At 41.6% G+C, this 22,442-nt stretch overlaps 1 protein-coding gene across 3 annotated transcripts in view; it reads right to left on the bottom strand.

Moving 5' to 3' along the window:
* Positions 1-22,442, bottom strand: part of LOC119778515 (NACHT, LRR and PYD domains-containing protein 12-like) — a 41,126-nt gene that overhangs the window by 6,722 nt on the left and 11,962 nt on the right. Inside the window, exons 2-6 of one of the 3 annotated variants that reach the window (XM_038277777.1) lie at positions 18,570-18,689; positions 15,528-15,647; positions 12,492-12,611; positions 8,746-8,861; positions 2,085-3,876 (exon numbers count right to left, since the gene is read on the bottom strand). In XM_038277777.1, the coding sequence (XP_038133705.1) occupies positions 2,085-3,876; positions 8,746-8,861; positions 12,492-12,611; positions 15,528-15,647; positions 18,570-18,689 (2,268 nt within the window). The remainder of the gene's footprint in view (positions 1-2,084; positions 3,877-8,745; positions 8,862-12,491; positions 12,612-15,527; positions 15,648-18,569; positions 18,690-22,442) is intronic. The other 2 variants (XM_038277778.1, XM_038277779.1) reach the window with 2 other exon arrangements.

Below are 22,442 nucleotides of genomic sequence, written 5' to 3'. Positions count from 1 at the left end.
CTTGAAGTGACAGTGGAGAGGAAAACTCCCTTTTAACCTCCAGCAGAACCAGGCTCAGTGTGAGCGGCCATCTGCTGAGGCCGACTGGGGTTCAAGGAGACAGAAGCAGACATAGAAAAAGAAGCAGATAATCCATGGTAATTCAGAAATTGGAATCCTGTAGCCACTGAACAGATGCAATCAGCGGATACCCCTTATAAAAATGTATAACTAATCTTACTGGATCTATTAGATCTTTAAGTCAGAAATTCTGATCGCATTGTCTCATTAGTTCCTTGAGATCATATGCGTTTTGAATCTGCATAATATAAATGGACTGAAATTAACTGAAAGGAAATCAAATATTGATCAGAGCATACATGCATTAAGATATTTGAAAGTTGGATCTGTTGAACAGCAGACAGAGGTTCTCTGCCTTATTTGAATGTCTGTTCTGCATATACAAACAACTTTCAATGTTTGAAGATAAGCAAACCTTTCGAATGGTGATTTCATCACTGCAATGGATCGTAGCAGGCGGGCACAGCCCACCAACTGTGCAATTCAATATGGACAAACCAAATTATCCTTGTGCATCATATGCTGTGCACGTCTATTTCCCAGCTTTCAGCCAAAGTGGTGCACAGCTCTCTGTGCCCATGGGCTTAACCTCTTTCCGTCCTTCAGGAGCCCTCAAAGGCATAACCAGTTGGTCTGGGGAGCCCCGACATCACTTACCAGGGGCATATTGGGTGGGTTCCCTGAGCGGGTAGTAGGTGGCCCCCCTCAAAATATCTTTAGATTAACCTAACTTCCAAAACTACTACTTAGCAAATAGATTACAATACATCTCTAAATGGATAAAACACAAGCCCTTAGATGAACCCTGGATAGATACAGAACAGGGAATATGCAGTAATATAATAATCTCAGATTTGCCGTTTATTAGCTCTAATATGAAGCGGCACTCATGTTTTTAAAATATTATAATCAGCTCTTCCCTGACAGCATGGTGGGAATTTCTTGAAATAACGAAGTCATCACTTATCCCGTGCAGTCGTACACCCATCTGGAATAACCCTGACATTCTACAAAACAATAATGTGATAAACTTTCCGTACTGGAAAAATAAAGGTATTACATATCTGGATCATTTGTTTGAAGGTACGGAGTTTATCACATTCGCTAGATTAAATTTGCAATATGGCATTAACAAAAATAAATTCTTGAGCAAATTAAAGCTATAATTAGAAATAAATTTAAGCATATTGATGGAGGTTTACAAATTCCAACTAATATATCAGAGTTTCTAGAGTTAACCCCCCCCAAACTACTGTCTAAATTATACAGGACACTGACTAAACTGGATGATACAATATCTCTTCCTATTACTAAATGGGAGGAGGATTTATCAGTCAGCTTTGAACAAAACATCTGGGCTCAGATATGTCTAAGAACTTTTAAAATGACTAGAAACCCCAATTTACAACGAATACAATACAAAATCCTCCACAGAGTGCACTATACAGGTCAAAGATTATTCAAGATGGGTTTTTTTTCACAATCTAACATCTGTCCACAGTGCACAGGCAATCATGTTGATAATTATTTTCACGCATTCTGGTTCTGCACGCCAGTTCAGAGGTTTTGGGTTCAGGTATGTAAGGATCTATCACTGTGCCTGGGTTGTAAAATCTCACTTTCCCCTCCAGTTTGCTTGCCGGGTGACTTTTAGGAACGGTCTATGGAAAAAAAAAAACAGTTTGCATGGCATTCACTGCGTTATGTATCGCAAAGAAAACTATCCTCATGAATAGGAAAAGTAAGGATAAACTCAACATCAATCAGCACAGAGATCTGTTGTTGGATCATATTAATCTTGAGACAGCATCTGTATCCCCATCAGACTGATCTCTCTGGGCTCCTTTGATCAGGTCCATCACTTAGTGTATTGGGGGGCTGTGGGGCGCGTCCTGGGTGTGTATGAACTCCTGAGCACACCCTTATTTAATATTCATTTTTAAAAATGGAATGTTTGAGTAAAACGTTATGCCACAAATATTGTTTCCATAGGCATATTTTATACATGAAGCCCCTAGACTCACCGAGCTTTTCTGCAGTTCACTACTGCTGGTATTAGTCTATATTTTCCCTTATCTGTTGTGTTGTATTTCTGCATGTCCAACTCATCCAGAACCTCCTCTGACATCTGCAGCATGTAGGCCAGAGCTGTACACTGGATCTCTGAGAGCTTCTTTGATCTTTTCTTTGATTTCATGAACTGTTGAACCTCCTGATAAACTGAAAGGTCCTTTATTTCTATCAGGCAGAGGAAGATGTTAATAGATGCATCTGGACAACGTCCACCAGCTTTCATCTCCTTAAGATTGTTGCTGATTTTTTTAATGGTTTTCGGATTTTTCTCCATTTGACCCAGAAGGCCTCCTAAGAGTCTCTGATTAGACTCAACAGAGAGGCCATGAAGGAAGCGTGCAAACAGTTCCAGGTGGTTATTTCCTAGTTTGAGGGTTTCCTTCATAACTCTAATCAGAAAGTCATCCAGAGATGTTTCACTGTACTCTTTTCCCAGGAAGCTCCTCAGTACCTGTGTGTTCCTGCTGGTGAAACAGTGGAAAATGTAAACTGCAGCCAGAAACTCTTGGATGCTGAGATGAACAAAGCTGTAAATTGGTTTCTGGGAGATCAAGTTTTCTCTTTTAAAGATCTCTGTACAAACTCCTGAGTACACCAAGGCCTCTCTGACCCCCAGACCACACTGCTCCAGGTCCTCTTGATAGAAAATTGTGTTTTTTTCTTTCAGTTGTTCAAACGCAAGCCTTCCCAGGTTCAGGAGAACTTCCCTGTCAGCCTCCATTAGCTCCTGCATACTTCTATCATGCCCTTCATGGTACTTGTTCTTCTTCCTCCTGGTCTGGACCAGCAGGAAGTGTGAGTACATATCAGTCACAGTCTTGGGCAACTCTTCACTCTGCTCTGTGGTCAGCAGGTTCTCCAGAACCATAGCAGTGATCCAGCAAAAGACAGGGATCCCACATATGACATTGAGGCTTCTGCAGGTCTTGATGAGGGAGATGATCCTGCTGGCCTTCTCCTCTTCATCACTGAACCTCCTCCTGAAGTACTCCTCCTTCTGGAAGTTGTTGAAGCCTCGTACTTCTGTTACCCTGGCAACACATATAAAAAGAATTTGATCAACTGCTGCAGGTCTGGAAGTTATCCAGACCAGAGCCGAGGGAAGCAGGTTCCCCTTGATGAGGTTCATCAGCAGAACGTTGACTGATGTCTTCTGTGTGACGTCAGAAACAGTCAGACTGTTGTTGAAGTCCAGAGAAAGTCTGCTTTCATCCAGGCCATCAAAGATGAAGAGAAGCTTCCAGAGAGCCAGCTTCTCTGCTGGGAGCTTCTGGAGGGTTGGATGGAAAACATGGAGCAGCGTGAGAAGACTGTGCTGCTGATCTCTGATCAGGTTCAGCTCCCTGAAGGAAAGCAGAACCACCACACTGATATCTTGGTTCTCCAAGCCCTCTGCCCAGTCCAGAGTGAACTTCTGCACTGAGAAGGTTTTCCCAATACCAGCGACGCCGATGGTCAGAACCACTCTGATGGCTCCATCTTGGTCAGGGAAGGCTTTAAAGATGTCATGGCACCTGATGGGAGTATCATGGAGGTTCTGGTATTTTGAAGCTTTCTCCATCCACCTCACCTCATGTTGGGTATTAACCAGTTCACTCTGTTCCTCAGTGATGTAGAGATCAGTGTAGATCATGTTTAAGATGGTTCTACTTCCTGTTTCATCACCTCCTTCAGTCACATTTTCACATCTTCTTCTCAGGCTGCTCTTATGTTCTTCTAGAACCTCCTGCAGACCATCATCTGCTGAAACAACAAAGAAAAGGCAACTGAAGGAAAAAAATGATTTAGTCAAGACCCAAATCATCTGAAGGGTTAGGAGGTGTTCTCATTAGGACTTCTCCTTTTTCTCCTTTAAAACAAACAATTCAGCCTTTTCTCTAAATCAGAATATTTTCCCTTTTGTCATAGAGCATTTTTCTGCCTCTGTTCTGTGGCCATCATCTGGATCTTATTCTCCAAGCAGGGATGATGAATAAATGCTGAAAAAACAAGCAGCAGCTTTTAGCTACAGATTCTTAAATGTCACCATTGTCCTCATCTTTTCATTTTGATCTGATATTTTTTTTAAATAGCATCAGCTACAGAAGAAGCTGAGAGAGACAAGGGCTTTCTCAACATTTCCCAACCTTTAATGAAGGAAATCCAGATGAAATACTTTCACCTAATTGAGAAACAACTCACAATATCAGGTAGTATAGGAGCAATATTATTTTAGGCCACTTAGTGTTTCAGGAATAAGGCTTTTTCCATATATAGCAATATGCAGAGTATACAGAGGACATGATGTTTGGGCAGGAAACCCTTGCACACAGAAAACAATGGAGAGCGGAGGTTAAGGGAACAGTTTATGCTTCATAGAATCCTGGCAATATCATCTTTTTTGGTATCTAAAAACAAACTCAATTCAATTCAATTCAGTTTATTTATATAGCGCCAAATTCACAACACATTTCATCTCAAGGCACTTTACAGTTCAACCAGATCATACAGTCAAATTGATACAAAGTTTTCTATCTAAGGAAAACCAGTTGATTGCATTGACTCATTGACTCAAATACAATCCCCCACAATAAGCATGCTTGTAGCGACAGTGGAGAGGAAAAACTCCCTTTTAACAGGAAGAAACCTCCAGCAGAACCAGGCTCAGTGTGAGCGGCCATCTGCCGAGGCCGACTGGGGTTCAAGGAGACAGAAGCAGAGATACAAAAAGCAGCTGTAAAAGGCGGCCCGTCCAGGAAACACACAGCCAGGCAGACGAGCTCCAAGGCAGCTCCCATGCCAGAGGACGAAGAGAGCACATCCACTCAGTCACGGTCAGAGAAACAGGACCACACTGGAAAACAGGCCGATCTCCAACATCTATTAACAAGGGTGTTGATAGAAGCAGCACAGCTGATGTTTTTTTCCAGGATGACGTCACAGCCAAACAGGAACAGACGAGGCAAAGCTACTCTGAGGAAAAGCAGAGAGAGCAGAAGGTTAGAGATTGAACTAACAGATTCTGCAGAATAGGAGAACAGAGAGAGAATGAAGCAGAATGATGAAATGGGGGTCCCTATGTCCTCAGCATGCAGCACAGATTTCCACACAGTCCATGAGGCAACACGCTCTGTTGTATCACACATTTACACTAGGTTACAACAGTTATAAATAAAACTGAGATGGGTGCCATGTCTTTTGGGGGAAAACGCTTTGTGAGATATGAGTGAGCACTGTATTGTGCATTTTGGACCGGATTTGATTATTTTCACCTTGTGTAGTCTTACCCACTCATTGCTACATCATAATGGCCACACAGTTGGTAACTCCACAAAATTTTGGCAATATTGAAAGACATTAGTTCAAATTGTAGTGCGCACATTTGGTTAACATTCATATATTTTAATTTTGTCATATATTAAATATTTTTGTACTTCCTTTTTTGGTGTTTAGGGAAGTACCGTCTGTGGAAGAGATATCAATTGAATTGGCATAACAATAAATACCTATTTATTCCCCTGGTTCTGGAAGGGACATCAGAATAATAATTAAAGTCTCTAGATTTTGTCTTAAATAGAATTTTCGACTGGTTTACATATTTGGTGCATTTGCCGATGTTAAATGAATACAGACCTCCTGGAAAGATATCCAGCTAGCGGGTGCATTCTGTGGGGCGTCCCCATTTCACATCATCTAATAAGAGGAGAGTTGAGTTAAATCTGTGCTCTCCTATTCACTAAGGCTGGTTTTACAAGCAGAAAGCCTTTGCTGTCTAGAAACTGGCCACACTAAATTAATTTTAACAATTTCCTGTTTCTACCAGACAACCTGTGCAGGGTTTACCCCGCCTCTCGCCTGTAGACAGCTGGAGATAGGCACCAGCATCCCTCGCGATCCCAGTTGGGATAAAGCATGTCAGAAAATGAATGGATGGTTGGATGTTTGATACTGCAGCATTAATTTGCGTGTCCTGATTATGTGCTAAAGAGAATTTACCACTGAATTCCATACTATAACTGGCAAAGGATTCTGGCTGACACACTCAATCCAGATTGCCTGATTGACAGATAAGGTGGTATCATTTGGACTTCCACTATTACCGAAGCCCATTGAGTCCTCACTTTAATATTTTGCATAGTCTTTCTTTTACTTTTGTTATTTGCTAATTGTGTTAATTTTGTTTAGTTATTGTAATTTTAGGTTTTAACCTTAAGCTAACTGTTTAGTTGTTTTTGTCAAATTTGTGTAGATGTTCTCCTTCCCTCTTCCTCAGTGTGTCAGTGTGGTCTGATTTTCCAGAATTTAAGTCCTCTTCTGAGGTGTCAGGTCAGTTTGTTTGTTTGAGCGATGAGTTTCAGGTTTTGTTATGTTTAACTTTGATATTTTTTGCCTTGAGTTAGTTTTTTTTTTTAAATTGAACTCTTTTAAGGGGCCTTGTAATTATTGTTTGGGTTTTTGTTACTTTGGGGAAATAAAACCGTTTTTGGGGGGGGAAATTTTCACTGCGCCCTTACGGTTTGCCTGTTTGGTCCCTCACATCCACCCAGACAGACACACTGTCCGTGACAAAGATAAAATAAATTAGAAGAAAACACCTAAAGGAATAAATAATAGAATTAATTTAGACTTAATTAATTAATTAATTAATTCTCTTTCTTCAACATGCCTGCTAGTTCATGACTTGTTTTGTGATAATCACATTGATTTATGTTGCCTTACAGAAACTTGGCTGCAGCAAAATGATTAAAGGCCCTGTCACACCTTGACGATTTAGACAAAATCTGGCAAAAAGCTGGCATACATCGGGTAAATTATGGGAACTTTTTGAAGTTAGGAGCAGGCTGAAGTATGCTGAAACACCTTGACATATGGCGATTACATCAAGAGATTTTCAACATGCTCAAAATTTCCGGACAGTGTATGCCATCCGTTGGCCATCAGTTCCAGGTCAGTTATCTGATGGTTGACATACGTTCAGTGTCAGTTCCTCATCAGTCATGGCATCTAGCTTATCCTACACCTCTCAGTAACTTATCAAGAACTTCCCTCCAATGAGCTCTGAACGTGGTTCTAACTTCCAGCTACCGTTTAATGGCGTATTGGCAGCGTTTTGGTGTAAAGAGGGTTCACAGAAGGAAACCGTCAGTTCTCCTCCAGAATACATAACCATCATAGGGTGAGCCAGAAGGTGAGTGTGATGGATCCTCCCTGTGTTCACACCCACCACCAACAAACTTCCTAGCAGACATGACGCTCAATCTGCTGCCACCAAAAACATTCTTTCTTTATTTCTATTTATTTATTTTTTTGGCGGACGGTAAGAGCAGCTAGGTTAATGCCACGACCAACGAAATCTTTTTATGCTGGCTGGGCAGCCGGATCGCTGCCCCCCTCAAGAGAAGTTAGGTCGTTTACATAAGCATACGCTCTGGACTATGAATATGTCATGTATATGCCAAAAATTGAATAATATACATAGAAAGTTAAGGGTGCAAGGTGTGACTGGGCCTTAAGTAAACATAAATGAGGCATCTTCCTCCAGCTCTTTAAATTTGCACATACCCCAAAATTCTGGGCATGGAGGAGGAATACCAACAATCTTTCAGTTAGATATTTCCCAGAGAGAAATATCCTTTTGGTTAGCTCACTTACACTCCCAGTTGGCTGAGCAGCCTTTCTACCCAACTCCTTGCATTTACCCATCTCACCTCCCAAACTGCCCATACACCCAGCTCCATCCTGGGTTTCATTAGATGAAACCTGTTTTACCAATCCGTCCGTATGATCTGACTGAACTGAGAACTTATGCACTTGGTACAACATATGTATACAGTATAAACAGCATAAAAAATCAGTACCTTTAAGAATACATTTTAGTTCTGCATTAAACACCCCATTGTTCCTTTGAAAATTAGTTCAAATTAATTTCATTCATATAGTGCCAATTCATGACATATCATCTCAAGGCACTTTACAGAGACTATTTGAATACCTTTAGACAGTCAGATTGGTTTAAAGATTTCTTTTAAAATGAACCCGGCTGATTGACTTTATGGCATTTATTGAATATCATTTATTGTACTTTATTTTTCCACATTTTAATCCCACTATATAATTTTTCTTCCATCAAGGGAAGACACCGTCATCTTGTGTGGATGCAGCCACCGCAGATCACTTAGTTAGTGCAGACATTTTAAAAAAATTTATAACTAAGGTCCTCTCACAGTTACTTTTTAAAATATTATTCTTTTAAAGGGGGCATTCAAGCCATTTGTACTTAGGGAACGGCGGGAACTCAGATGGTTGTGGCTCTGATTCACCTTCCTGTCCCTCTTTTTCTGAAATCAGCAATGTAGATGGCTTTCTTTCATCTCTTTGTTTTTAATGGCTTAAAATTATAACCAGTTTTATGGAAATTTTCAGGTTCGACAAATTTAGCACAAAAGGTTGAAAACTGAAGCTTATCAAAGCAAATTCAACGGGTATTTAGGGTGGACACAGATGCTGGGATTAAACCAGCTTTAAAAACCAAAGTTCTGTGAAAAATGTGCATTACACCTTTTTAAATTAAAGATGTGAAAACATTTCAATACAGAACTGAAGGAAGCTTGGCTTGGAGATGTTCAGTCTTACCTGTGGCATAGATGAACTGATTGGCAGTCAGAGTTCCATCTCTGGTTTTGCATCTTCCTCCATCTTCAGGGCAAGAAGAGGGTTCTGATGGAGAAGAGTGGAACTGCTGCATCCATCTACAAAAAAGCAGAGCCAATATCCCCATGAAAAGAGATTATCAAAAAAAGGGATAATTGAACCAGCACGTCTTAAATGTTTCATGACACCCACATGCCCTATGTTAAAATTCCTCTTATCTTTGAGGGAGGGTAGAAGTGGTAGGGCCTATATGTGAACGCGTTGGTGGTGACCAGTGGGCAAAGATCTACAGGATTACTACATGCTTCCCTGATCTCAGTGACTCCAGCCTGTTAGCTATTGGGCCTTGTCTACTTCCTGGACGGTCAACGAGACTGTAACTCTCACACCCTGATCTCAAAACGTACAAAAATCACTACTTATTAAACATGGCCTCTTTAGCGATAATCTTAAACATAAGATTATTGCTAAAGAAGTAGCGATAAGCAGAAGAAGGCAGTAGTGATAGATGTGGCAATCCCAAGCGACAGCAACATCAAGAAGAAAGAACACGAGAAGCTTGAGAAATACCAAGGACTGAAGGAGGAGCTAGAAAAGATGTGGACAGTAAGAGCAGCAGTGGTGCCAGTGGTAATTGGAGCACTGGGGGCTGTGACCCCCAAACTGGGAGAGTGGCTACAGCAGATTCCAGGTAAAACATCAGAGGTCTCTGTCCAGAAGAGCGCAGTCCTAGGAACAGCTAAGATACTGCCCAGAACCCTCAAACTCCCAGGCCTCTGGTAGAGGACCCGAGGATGACACATACCACCCCACCAGGGGGGAGAAAATAGATTATACATATATATATATATATACCATATATATATATACCAGAGGCCTGGGAGTTTGAGGGTTCTGCGCAGTATCTTAGCTGTTCCTAGGACTGCGCTCTTCTGGACAGAGACCTCTGATGTTTTACCTGGAATCTGCTGTAGCCACTCTCCCAGTTTGGGGGTCACAGCCCCCAGTGCTCCAATTACCACTGGCACCACTGCTGCTCTCACTTTCCACATCTTTTCTAGCTCCTCCTTCAGTCCTTGGTATTTCTCAAGCTTCTCGTGTTCTTTCTTCTTGATGTTGCTGTCGCTTGGGATTGCCACATCTATCACTACTGCCTTCTTCTGCTGTTTGTCCATCAACACGATGTCTGGTTGGTTAGCCATCACCTGTTTGTCAGTCTGGATCTTGAAGTCCCATAGGATCTTAGCTCGGTCATTCTCAACTACCTTAGGAGGTGTCTTCCATTTTGACCTTGGGACTTCCAGCCCATACTCATGGCAGATGTTCCTGTACACTATGACAGCTACCTGGTTGTGGCGTTCCATGTATGCACTTCCTGCCTGCATTTTACACCCTGCTGTTATGTGCTGTATTGTTTCAGGGGCATCTTTGCACAGTCTGCATCGGGGGTCCTGCCTGGTGTGGTAGACCCCGGCCTCTATTGATCTTGTACTGAGTGCCTGTTCTTGTGCTGCCATGATTAGTGCCTCTGTGCTGTCCTTCAGTCCAGCCTTTTCCAGCCACTGGTAGGATTTTTTGATATCAGCCACTTCTTCTCTTTGTCTGTGGTATACGCCGTGCAGCGGCTTGTCCCTCCATGATGGTTCTCCTTCCTCTTTCTTGTCCTCACTTTCGGTTTTCTCCTGCCTGAGGTACTCACCGAGCCATTTGTCTTTGGGGGGTATCTTCCTGATGTACTCCTGGGTCTTAGTTGTTTCATCCTGGACAGTGGTCTTGACACTCACTAGCCCTCGGCCTCCTATATATATATATATATATATATATATATATATATATATATATATATATATATATATTTTTTTTTTTTTTTTACAGTGGCAATGTGGCAATAAGAATAATTGTCTTGATGCCAAAAAAGAGCCCAACACATTTTACTTTCACAAGTGGAGCAGTATGGCTATCGCCATAGTGTTCCGCTTGATTTATGCATGTAAATAGCATTATTATAATTCATGCAGGGAGTTTTACAAATTATATGGACACTGCAATGTAAGTAGAACAGAGGGGTAAAAAACAGAAAAGAAAGGAGAAAAGATTAAAGAAAGAGGAGATAATAGGGAGACAATGATAAAACATCCTCAGTCTGCTTCATCACCTGCAAAGAGATGTAAAAAGAACAGCTCAACCAACGGACATAATATAAGAGATACAATAAAGTGACACCTTGATACTATCTCTGAAGTATAAGTAGTATTATTTCATCTGACATGTATACTGTTGTAGCTGAAGATAAAGGCTTTCTGTATGGAAGTGAATCTCTGAAGAATAACTGAAGATCTGTCACAGAGAACAGGAGAGAGGAGAGGACGTTTAGAAAGAGTTGGAAAAAGAGTTGGGCAGACAACGAGAAAAGCCATAATAGTGCTAATCTAGATGTCACCCCAGAAATAACTACCTTGTGAACACAACAATGACAAGTGCCCAGTAGAAAAGGGCAGCAGTAGAAGATGTGTTTCAAAGTGCTTCTGCACAGTTACTGAGATGTATCACAGAAAAGAGCATTTAACTCAGACAGAGATAGCCTGAACAGACCCACAGAACAAAAACACATATCAATGATGTGATATGTCCCCACATAGAGGGTGATACTGGTAACGGTATGCTTGGGCGAGATCAATAGTATCAGAACCAACAATTTGATTCTAATTCTCTGCAAACTTAAAGGATGAATGTGTACAAGGCCTAACTAATACTGATACTAGTAATGTGAATATAATATAATTTATTATGATAATATTCTTAGGCTGTAAGTTGGAAAGAGGGAGAAGTTTATGTGCTATTTAATATGTACCATATTCTACATTGTTTAAATGAGGTCCCTTTCCAGTTCACCAGATCATCCAGTCAGATTGATTCAAAGTTTTCTATCTAAGGAAAACCAGCTGATTGCATCGACTCATTGACTCTTCAGCAATCCCTCACACTAAGCATGATTGTAGCGACAGTGGAGAGGAAAAACTCCCTTTGAACAGGAAGAAACCTCCAGCAGAACCAGGCTCAGTGTGAGCGGCCATCTGCTGAGGCCCACTGGGGTTTAAAGGAGACAGAAGCAGACATAGAAAAAGAAGCATAGATACAAAAGGCAACTGTCAACCAGGAAAATAAGGAACAATCAATTCAATTCAGTTTATTTCTATAGCGCCAATTCACAACACATATTATCTCAAGGCACTTTACAGTTCAACCAGATCATCCAGTCAAATTGATTCAAAATTTTCGATCTAAGGAAAACCAGTTGATTGCATCGACTCATTGACTAAATGCAATCCTTCACATCTAATATCAGATCTCAGATCAGATCTCCGATATCAGATGGAGTTTGGCCATTTAAGGCTTTATATGTGAGAAGGAGGATTTTAAATTATATTCTGGATTTAACTAACTTCTGTTTTGTCTGCTTTCAGAAGCAGAAAGTTAAGAGTCATCCAGGTTTTTATGTCATTAGACATGCCTGTAATCTATGTAATGGGTTAGCTTCATCTGGATTATAGCCAGATATAGCTGGGTATCATAAGCATAACAGTGGAAATGAATCCCATGCTGTCTAATAACTCTACCGACTGGGAGCATGTATAAAGTAAAGAGAATTGGTCCTAGCTCCGATCTCTGCGGTACTCCACAGGTAACCTTTGAGCATGAGGAAGATTTGTCAGATGCTGGTTTCTTACCTGGTGGCCGAGGGTCCAGGTTCTTCACTAAAGTTTACAGGGTATCCTTTGGACCTATCACTCCTCATAGATGGACAGCTGGATTCTGCAGATTCTGCTCTGTGTCTGTGGTTCAGAATGCTGAAATACAAGCATGTTATTGTACAAACCACATGAATCGATCAGGGAGAAAATGAAATAAAAGCACTGAAGAAGCTCTGAACACAAACATCTGCAGAGAACCAGCAGGTTCAAAGATCCACAGTGAAACCCTCAGACTGATCTGCTGGATCATACTGAAAAAATAATAACAACTGGGCTCTACTGGTTTGGACCACCAGTGTCAAACCAGTAACCTCATGAAAACAGGCTCATGTCCCACTGACTGTCACTGAGGGAATGATATTTTTCAAGTATTGTTCTACAAACTACTTTCATTGTATATACTACCCAGAAAGTTGTCGATGTTGTCAAATTAATCAGGTCTGGCCTGAGAAGGAGGAGAGCTGATGATCTGGTCCCTGAAATCAGAACTAAAGCTGTTAATCTTGTCTGAGGAGCTGATGTGGCCATGATGAACGAGCAGAACATATGAACCAAGCATAAAAGAGAACCATAAAACAAGTGGGACGTCCTCTGCTGCTGCTTTAACCTGTGTAGTTTTTGTTTAGAGTTGCTGGAATCAGTGGACGTGGCCAAGTATCAGCCCAATGGATCCCTTGGACCATGTTCCCACTGGAGTTTAGTTTATTTAGCAAACACATTTATCTAAAGTGACTTACAAAGTATACATTAATGTTCTAGTTATCATGACAGTAAGTTCTCTATAGGAAAATCCCCAGTCAGAATCCATGCTGTCAGCAGAACGACAGAGGGAAGTACAGAGAGAGTCACAGAGGGGTATAGAGCTATGGGTATGAGTTAGGATAGGAGATGCTGTTTGAAGAGGTTGGTCTTTAGGAGTTTGATGAAAGAAAGGGACGCTGCTGTTCTTGTAGTGCTTGGTAGGTCTTGGAATGTCTTCAGCAAAGTGTAGACACTGCTAGATGCCAATCCATTGCCGACTGAAGTGACTGAGTTGTGACATAAGCCTTTGCTAGAAGGTTAAAGCAGATGGGAGCCGTACCCTTAATCACTCTGTAGGCTAGCATCAGGAACTTGATGCAGGCAGCCAGGGCTAACCAGTGAAGCTCAATAAACAGAGTGGTGACCAAAGACTTTTTGAGCTGACTGGAGACCAGACACGCTGTGTTCTGGATTGGTTGTAACGGTTTTATCATACAGGCTTGGAGACCAGTCAGGAGTGTGTTACAAAAATCATAGTAGGAGATAACCATAGACTGCACCAGGAGCTGGGTAGCATGCTGGGTTATTTATGATCTTTCCGATATTTAATATTGTGAAGTGACAAGATCGAGAAACAGAGGAAACATGATCTTTAAAGGTCAGCTGTTCATCAATCGTGACACCTAAGTTTCTATAGGAGTCAGAGCCAGGGATTCAGTCTGGATTTCTGATCTGGGCCCAGTTTTCCCAGAATAGAACCTCCTGTGCCCCACTCTTTCAGTGAGTGAAGAGACAATTTCAAAGTCTTGTTTATTCTCATAGTCTTAGTTAACTTGTTTTCATGCAACATTTTCGTTCATCGTTAATTCACTCAGGTCTTCATTAACACTATCGGTTCAATCCTTCATGATTATTAAGCTGTAAAGGAGCCTTTTCACAGACCAGGGCATAGACAATTTCTATGCCATCTGCTCACTCTGGTTCTATGCAAAGTCTTCCTGTCATGATTCTGCCCTTTGTGAACCTACTGGTTCTGTTTAAGTTTCTTTTTGAGTTTTCATTTGCATATTCCTGCTGCTCCTGTTCCTCCCTGATCTGTCCCTGCTTCTCTCTGTCTTGTATTTTCTGAGCCCTCTCTTTATATCTTCAGAATTAAACAATGGATCTGGTCAGCTGGTCTCTCAATGCAATTGATTAGATTTTCTCAACTGGAAGAAAGGGAAAAGGGGACTCATCCTGTCCTGCCGGGACATACTTTGTGGGATACACCATGGACTCCTGGAAGACTTTGAGGATGGTGTGTTTTACAATGTTGTCAATCTAGGACATGGAAGACATATAGATGTTTGGATTTATGACACTCTGATTTATTCTCTTTGGATTTGAAGGATACCTGATGTATCTACAATCATTCCCCAGGTGCCCTCTGGATTATCCTGCCTTCCTTTCTCTGCCTTGATTTAGTCTCCTGCTGGTTCTCTGTCCTCCATGACTGTCGCACCTGGGACTCTGAGCAGCTTTCCATCTTGTTGGTACCCCAAAGACTGGAATCTACCTGTTCGTCTGGGCACGGACTGAACTTTAGGACCAATGAGGAGAAGCCAGGATAGGAGAGATATGATCTCTCTTTTTCATTTTCATCAGAACTCTGGCTGCAGCATTTTGGATCAGCTGAAGGCTTTTAACTACAGTTTGTGGACTTCCTGATAGTAAAGAATTACAATAGTCCAGCCTTGAAGTAACAAATGCATGGACTAGTTTCTCAGCATCACCCCTGGACAGGAGATTGCTCATTTTTGCAATGTTTCTCAGATGAAAGAAGGAAATTCTAGAAACCTCTTTGATATGGGATTTAAATGACAGGTCCTGATCAAAAATAACACCAAGATTTTTTACTTTATTATCTGAAATCAGTTTAATCTCATCCAAATGAAGTGACTGACTAATCAGCTTCTTTTTCAGAGACTCTGGTCCAAAGACTATAACTTGTGTTTTGTCTGCATTCAGAAGCAGAAAGTTAAGAGTCATCCAGGTTTTTATGTCTTCAGACATGCCTGTAATCTTTGTAATGGGTTAGCTTCATCTGGATTATAGACAGATATAGCTGGGTATCATCAGCATAACAGTGGAAATGAATCCCATGCTGTCTAATAACTCTACCGACTGGGAGCATGTATAAAGTAAAGAGAATTGGTCCTAGCACCGATCTCTGCGGTACTCCACAGGTAACCTTTGAGCATGAGGAAGATTTGTCAGATGCTGGTTTCTTACCTGGTGGCCGAGGGTCCAGGTTCTTCACTAAAGTTTACAGGGTATCCTTTGGACCTATCACTCCTCATAGATGGACAGCTGGATTCTGCAGATTCTGCTCTGTGTCTGTGGTTCAGACTGCTGAAATACAAGCATGTTATTGTTCAAACCACATGAATCGATCAGGGAGAAAATGAAATAAAAGCACTGAAGAAGCTCTGAACACAAACATCTGCAGAGAACCAGAAGGTTCAAAGATTCACAGTGAAACCCTCAGACTGATCTGCTGGACCATACTGAAAAAATAATGTCAACAACTGGGCTCTACTGGTTTGGACCACCAGTGTCAAACCAGTAACCTCATGAAAACAGGCTCATGTCCCACTGACTGTCACTGAGGGAATGATATTTTTCAAGTATTGTTCTACAAACTACTTTCATTGTATATACTACCCAGAAAGTTGTCGATGTTGTCAAATTAATCAGGTCTGGCCTGAGAAGGAGGAGAGCTGATGATCTGGTCCCTGAAATCAGAACTAAAGCTGTTAATCTTGTCTGAGGAGCTGATGTGGCCATGATGAACGAGCAGAACATATGAACCAAGCATAAAAGAGAACCATAAAACAAGTGGGACGTCCTCTGCTGCTGCTTTAACCTGTGTAGTTTTTGTTTAGAGTTGCTGGAATCAGTGGACGTGGCCAAGTATCAGCCCAATGGATCCCTTGGACCATGTTCCCACTGGAGTTTAGTTTATTTAGCAAACACATTTATCTAAAGTGACTTACAAAGTATACATTAATGTTCTAGTTATCATGACAGTAAGTTCTCTATAGGAAAATCCCCAGTCAGAATCCATGCTGTCAGCAGAACGACAGAGGGAAGTACAGAGAGAGTCACAGAGGGGTATAGAGCTATGGGTATGAGTTAGGATAGGAGATGCTGTTTGAAGAGGTTGGTCTTTAGGAGTTTGATGATAGAAAGGGATGCTGCTGTTCTTGTAGTGCTTGGTAGGTCTTGGAATGTCTTCAGCAAAGTGTAGACACTGCTAGATGCCAATCCATTGCCGACTGAAGTGACTGAGTTGTGACATAAGCCTTTGCTAGAAGGTTAAAGCAGATGGGAGCCGTACCCTTAATCACTCTGTAGGCTAGCATCAGGAACTTGATGCAGGCAGCCAGGGCTAACCAGTGAAGCTCAATAAACAGAGTGGTGACCAAAGACTTTTTGAGCTGACTGGAGACCAGACACGCTGTGTTCTGGATTGGTTGTAACGGTTTTATCATACAGGCTTGGAGACCAGTCAGGAGTGTGTTACAAAAATCATAGTAGGAGATAACCATAGACTGCACCAGGAGCTGGGTAGCATGCTGGGTTAGTTATGATCTTTCCGATATTTAATATTGTGAAGTGACAAGATCGAGAAACAGAGGAAACATGATCTTTAAAGGTCAGCTGTTCATCAATCGTGACACCTAAGTTTCTATTGGAGTCAGAGCCAGGGATTCAGTCTGGATTTCTGATCTGGGCCCAGTTTTCCCAGAATAGAACCTCCTGTGCCCCACTCTTTCAGTGAGTGAAGAGACAATTTCAAAGTCTTGTTGATTCTCATAGTCTTAGTTAACTTGTTTTCATGCAACATTTTCGTTCATCGTTAATTCACTCAGGTCTTCATTAACACTATCGGTTCAATCCTTCATGATTATTAAGCTGTAAAGGAGCCTTTTCACAGACCAGGGCATAGACAATTTCTATGCCATCTGCTCACTCTGGTTCTATGCAAAGTCTTCCTGTCATGATTCTGCCCTTTGTGAACCTACTGGTTCTGTTTAAGTTTCTTTTTGAGTTTTCATTTGCATGTTCCTGCTGCTCCTGTTCCTCCCTGATCTGTCCCTGCTTAGTTGTGTCTTGTATTTTCTGAGCCCTCTCTTTATATCTTCAGAATCAAACAATGGATCTGGTCAGCTGGTCTCTCAATGCAATTGATTAGATTTTCTCAACTGGAAGAAAGGGAAAAGGGGACTCATCCTGTCCTGCCGGGACATACTTCGTGGGATACACAATGGACTCCTGGAAGACTTTGAGGATGGTGTGTTTTACAATGTTGTCAATCTAGGACATGGAAGACATATAGATGTTTGGATTTATGACACTCTGATTTATTCTCTTTGGATTTGAAGGATACCTGATGTATCTACAATCATTCCCCAGGCGCCCTCTGGATTATCCTGCCTTCCTTTGTCTGCCTTGATTTAGTCTCCTGCTGGTTCTCTGTCCTCCATGACTGTCGCACCTGGGACTCTGAGCAGCTTTCCATCCTGTTGGTACCCCAAAGACTGGAATCTACCTGTTCGTCTGGGCACGGACTGAACTTTAGGACCAATGAAGAGAAGCCGGGATAGGAGAGATATGATCTCTCTTTTTCATTTTCATCAGAACTCTGGCTGCAGCATTTTGGATCAGCTGAAGGCTTTTAACTACAGTTTGTGGACTTCCTGATAGTAAAGACTTACAATAGTCCAGCCTTGAAGTAACAAATGCATGGACTAGTTTCTCAGTATCACCCCTGGAAAGGAGATTTCTAATTTTTGCAATGTTCCTCAGATGAAAGAAGGAAATTCTAGAAACCTCTTTGATCTGGGATTTAAATGACAGGTCCTGATCAAAAATAACACCAAGATTTTTTACTTTATTATCTGAAATCAGTTTAATCTCATCCAAATGAAGTGACTGACTAATCAGCTTTTTTTTCAGAGACTCTGGTCCAAAGACTATAACTTCTGTTTTGTCTGCATTCAGAAGCAGAAAGTTGCAAAGAGTAATCCAGGTTTTTATGTCTTCAGACATGCCTGTAATCTATGTAATGGGTTAGCTTCATCTGGATTATAGCCAGATATAGCTGGGTATCATAAGCAAAACAGTGGAAATGAATCCCATGCTGTCTAATAACTCTACCGACTGGGAGCATGTATAAAGTAAAGAGAATTGGTCCTAGCACCGATCTCTGCGGTACTCCACAGGTAACCTTTGAGCATGAGGAAGATTTGTCAGATGCTGGTTTCTTACCTGGTGGCCGAGGGTCCAGGTTCTTCACTAAAGTTTACAGGGTATCCTTTGGACCTATCACTCCTCATAGATGGACAGCTGGATTCTGCAGATTCTGCTCTGTGTCTGTGGTTCAGACTGCTGAAATACAAGCATGTTATTGTTCAAACCACATGAATCGATCAGGGAGAAAATGAAATAAAAGCACTGAAGAAGCTCTGAACACAAACATCTGCAGAGAACCAGCAGGTTCAAAGATCCACAGTGAAACCCTCAGACTGATCTGCTGGATCATACTGAAAAAATAATGTCAACAACTGGGCTCTACTGGTTTGGACCACCAGTGTCAAACCAGTAACCTCATGAAAACAGGCTCATGTTCCACTGACTGTCGCTGAGGGAATGATATTTTTCAAGTATTGTTCTACAAACTACTTTCATTGTATATACTACCCAGAAAGTTGTCGATGTTGTCAAATTAATCAGGTCTGGCCGGAGAAGGAGGAGAGCTGATGATCTGGTCCCTGAAATCAGAACTAAAGCTGTTAATCTTGTCTGAGGAGCTGATGTGGCCATGATGAACGAGCAGAACATATGAACCAAGCATAAAAGAGAACCATAAAACAAGTGGGACGTCCTCTGCTGCTGCTTTAACCTGTGTAGTTTTTATTTAGAGTTGCTGGAATCAGTGGACGTGGCCAAGTATCAGCCAATGTCCCCCAAAAAAACATAAAAAATACCCTTTATAATGAGGTTCTGATGTGCTTAAAATATTGTGTTGAAACTCAATCAGAATCAGCAGGTTGGGATCATCTCCCCTAGAAACATTGATCTGCAGCTCAATAACAAAGGTTGTAAAATTATTCCAGGGTCTCATGCCGCCATCTATTGGACAAACATAGGAGGTACAATTTTATTGAAATTACATGTGAAAGTGCCACATATTAAACAGAGAACAAGGTTAAGACCTCAGAAAAGAGCTATATGAAGATGGGTAGGGGCTTAATGGATTTTTTGGTTGGGGGTGAATAAGGTTTAGAAGGAATAGTGAAGTTTAGCAAAGAGAGAGAGGGAAGTACAGACAGAGCCGTAGAGAGGTATAGAGCTATGGGTATGAGTTAGGATAGGAGATGCTCTTTGAAGAGGTTGGTCTTTAGCAGTTTCCTGATTATAGAAAGGGCCACTGCTGTTCTTGTAGTGCTTGGTAGGTCTTGGATTGTCTTCAGGCGAAGTGTAGGCACTGCTAGACGCCAATCCATTGCAGACTGAAGTGACCGAGTTGTGACATAAGCCTTTGCTAGAAGGTTAAAGCAGATGGGAGCCGAGCCCTTAAGCACTCTTTTTTTATTAGGAAGATCAAACATACCCAGTAGCAGACAGTTACTGCATTTGCGGTGATGATATTTTGGTAAACACCTAACCCCTTAAGTGGGTAACCCATTACCATAGTGTATGAAGGAGTTAAGGATTTAATTGGGTTAGAAGGTAATGAAACAAGATCTTGTAGAAGCATACAGAATTATGGACTCAATGAAGAGGTTTATCTGGATTTAACTGGACAGCCTAGATGTATCCCAACTGAATTTAAAGCACGACATGAGGTCCTTGCAGGACTAAAATCCATTGTACCTTGGGTTGCAATTAATAAAAACCTTGAATGGATAAACTATGTTTACTATAATCAACAGAGAATGGTTAACTTTACAATAGAGGGAGTTGTGGCATTAGGTGACCAATTATATGAGACCAGTAGAATGGCAATTCAAAATAGACAAGCTTTAGATTATATCTTAGCCAAAATGGGAGGAGTTTGTCATCTTATTGGTACCGAATGCTGTACATACATACCTTTGAACACTGCACCAACAGGAACCTTTCACACAGTATTAACTAAAGTAAACAAGGTGAAATGAAGATGAGCGGCTGAGATCTCGCGAGAGCTGTGGGCGTGTGCGTAAGTAAAAATGGCGACATACAGGTAATTCAAAACAAACAATTCCAGTCCTGGTAAGTAAGCCAATAAATGTAAATAAAACAAGCAGATTTAAACTTTGACAATTGTACCGTATTTCCGAGGGAACAAACTGGAAGACGAGACCTTGACGAGCCTGGAGAGCTACCTGGACGAGTGTTTTGACAACATCGTAATGGGGAAACCGAAGAATCCCACATCCACAAACACACCGTCTACCAAACAATGTCGGTCTAGTTCAGCCAGTGCTGCTTCTACATCTACTTTGTCTCCAGACAGGAGCTACGGCGACGTCCTGGAATCCATCGACAAAAAGCTAACTAGCTTGGACGCCCGCCTTGCCCTGGTAGAAGTCCTGCATAAGGAGTTTCAAGCTTTGAGAGAGTCGCTGGAATTCAGCCAAGCTCAGCTGGCCTCCGTCACCGCCGAGAATGAAGCGCTGAAGGGGGAAGTCACCAAACTCGCCGAGGGGATGATCCAGCTGTCCGGCGAAAATAGAAAGATGAAGGAATCCATTCTGGACATTCAGTCGTGGAGCATGAGAGACAATCTCGTCTTCGCTGGAATCGCTGAACAGCAGGACGAGGACCCTGAGACGATAGTACGTGAGTTCCTCCAGAAGAAGCTGAAAATCCCGGCGGACCAGGTAAAAAACATCACCTTCCATCGCGTTCACCGGCTCGGAGGTAAGAAGCCTGATAAATCCCGTCCTAGACCAATTGTAGCTAAGTTTGAGCATTACAAGCAGAAAGAGCAGGTCAGGAGTCAGGGCAGAGAGCTGAGAGGAACAGATTTCAGCGTTAATGACCAGTATCCAAAGGAAATACTAGATAGCAGGCGAGCGTTATTCCCAATCAGGAAGAAATACATCAGTGAAGGTGTCAGAGCTACAGTAGCAGTTGGCAAACTTTATATTAATGGTCAGTTGTTCAGGGATCAGAAGATCACTCCTTGGCTTTATTAGATGCACAACAGGCAGGTTTAAAAGCATGTGACACCTGATCAAAGTGTATAGAACATCTCACGGTGATAAATGAAATATATGCACAGCTCTAGAGCACGTTTGCACGGTATGACTGCTAGTTACAGCTGGGTACAGAATGCATGGGCTGGGGTTCTTCTTCTTTCACCTTTTCTTACTCATTGCACTCTCTTAATTTTCTGTCTTCCTTTTCCTTATTCGTCTGCTTCTTCCCTGTGGTCCACACAATCACAAGCACACGGTTGGATGCTACCTGGGTCTAGGTATAACTATTTATTCAGAGGCATGTACTTTTCATCTTCTCACTCACACCTATGGTGAATGTAAGGTTTGTGACATGGAATGTGCATGGAGCTGGCACCAGAGAGAAAAAGCTTAAGATTTTTAACCAGCTTAAAAGATTAAATGCAGATGTTGTCTTATTGCAAGAAACCCATAAATCAGCGGCATCTATAAGTGATCTTAACTCCCCTGAGTTCCCTGATGTGTTTGCAGCCTGCTATAACTCCAGACAGAGAGGGGTAGCAATTTTAGTCCACAAAAACCTCAGTTTTACTTTATTAGACAAAATTATAGATCCTGAAGGCAGATTCATCATAATTAAAATATCTATTTATAACCAAAAGTTGTGTATTGTCAGCATATATGGTCCAAATGTTGACGACCCCTCATTCTTCCACAAAGTTTTTCATGCACTTTCAAAGCACGGGGATTGTTCTCTAATTATTGGGGGTGACCTCAACTTTGGTCTAAATGGAGAAATGGACAGGTTGAATACAACAGGGACTCAGCGCAGTTGGCAATCATTAAACGTAGTCAAACAATACATGAGTGATTTTGGTCTTTGCGATGCATGGCGATCTCTTCATCCTAACAGTAAGGAATACACTTTCTTTTCCAATGTCCATCATTCCTACTCTCGTCTGGACTATTTCCTAAT

The sequence above is a fragment of the Cyprinodon tularosa genome, unplaced genomic scaffold, assembly GCF_016077235.1.
Source record: "Cyprinodon tularosa strain WSP-4 unplaced genomic scaffold, ASM1607723v1 ctg1342, whole genome shotgun sequence".
Taxonomy (NCBI): domain Eukaryota; kingdom Metazoa; phylum Chordata; class Actinopteri; order Cyprinodontiformes; family Cyprinodontidae; genus Cyprinodon; species Cyprinodon tularosa.
The sequence above is the reverse complement of the archived record's forward strand: the minus strand, read 5'-3'. Positions and strand labels throughout refer to the sequence as shown.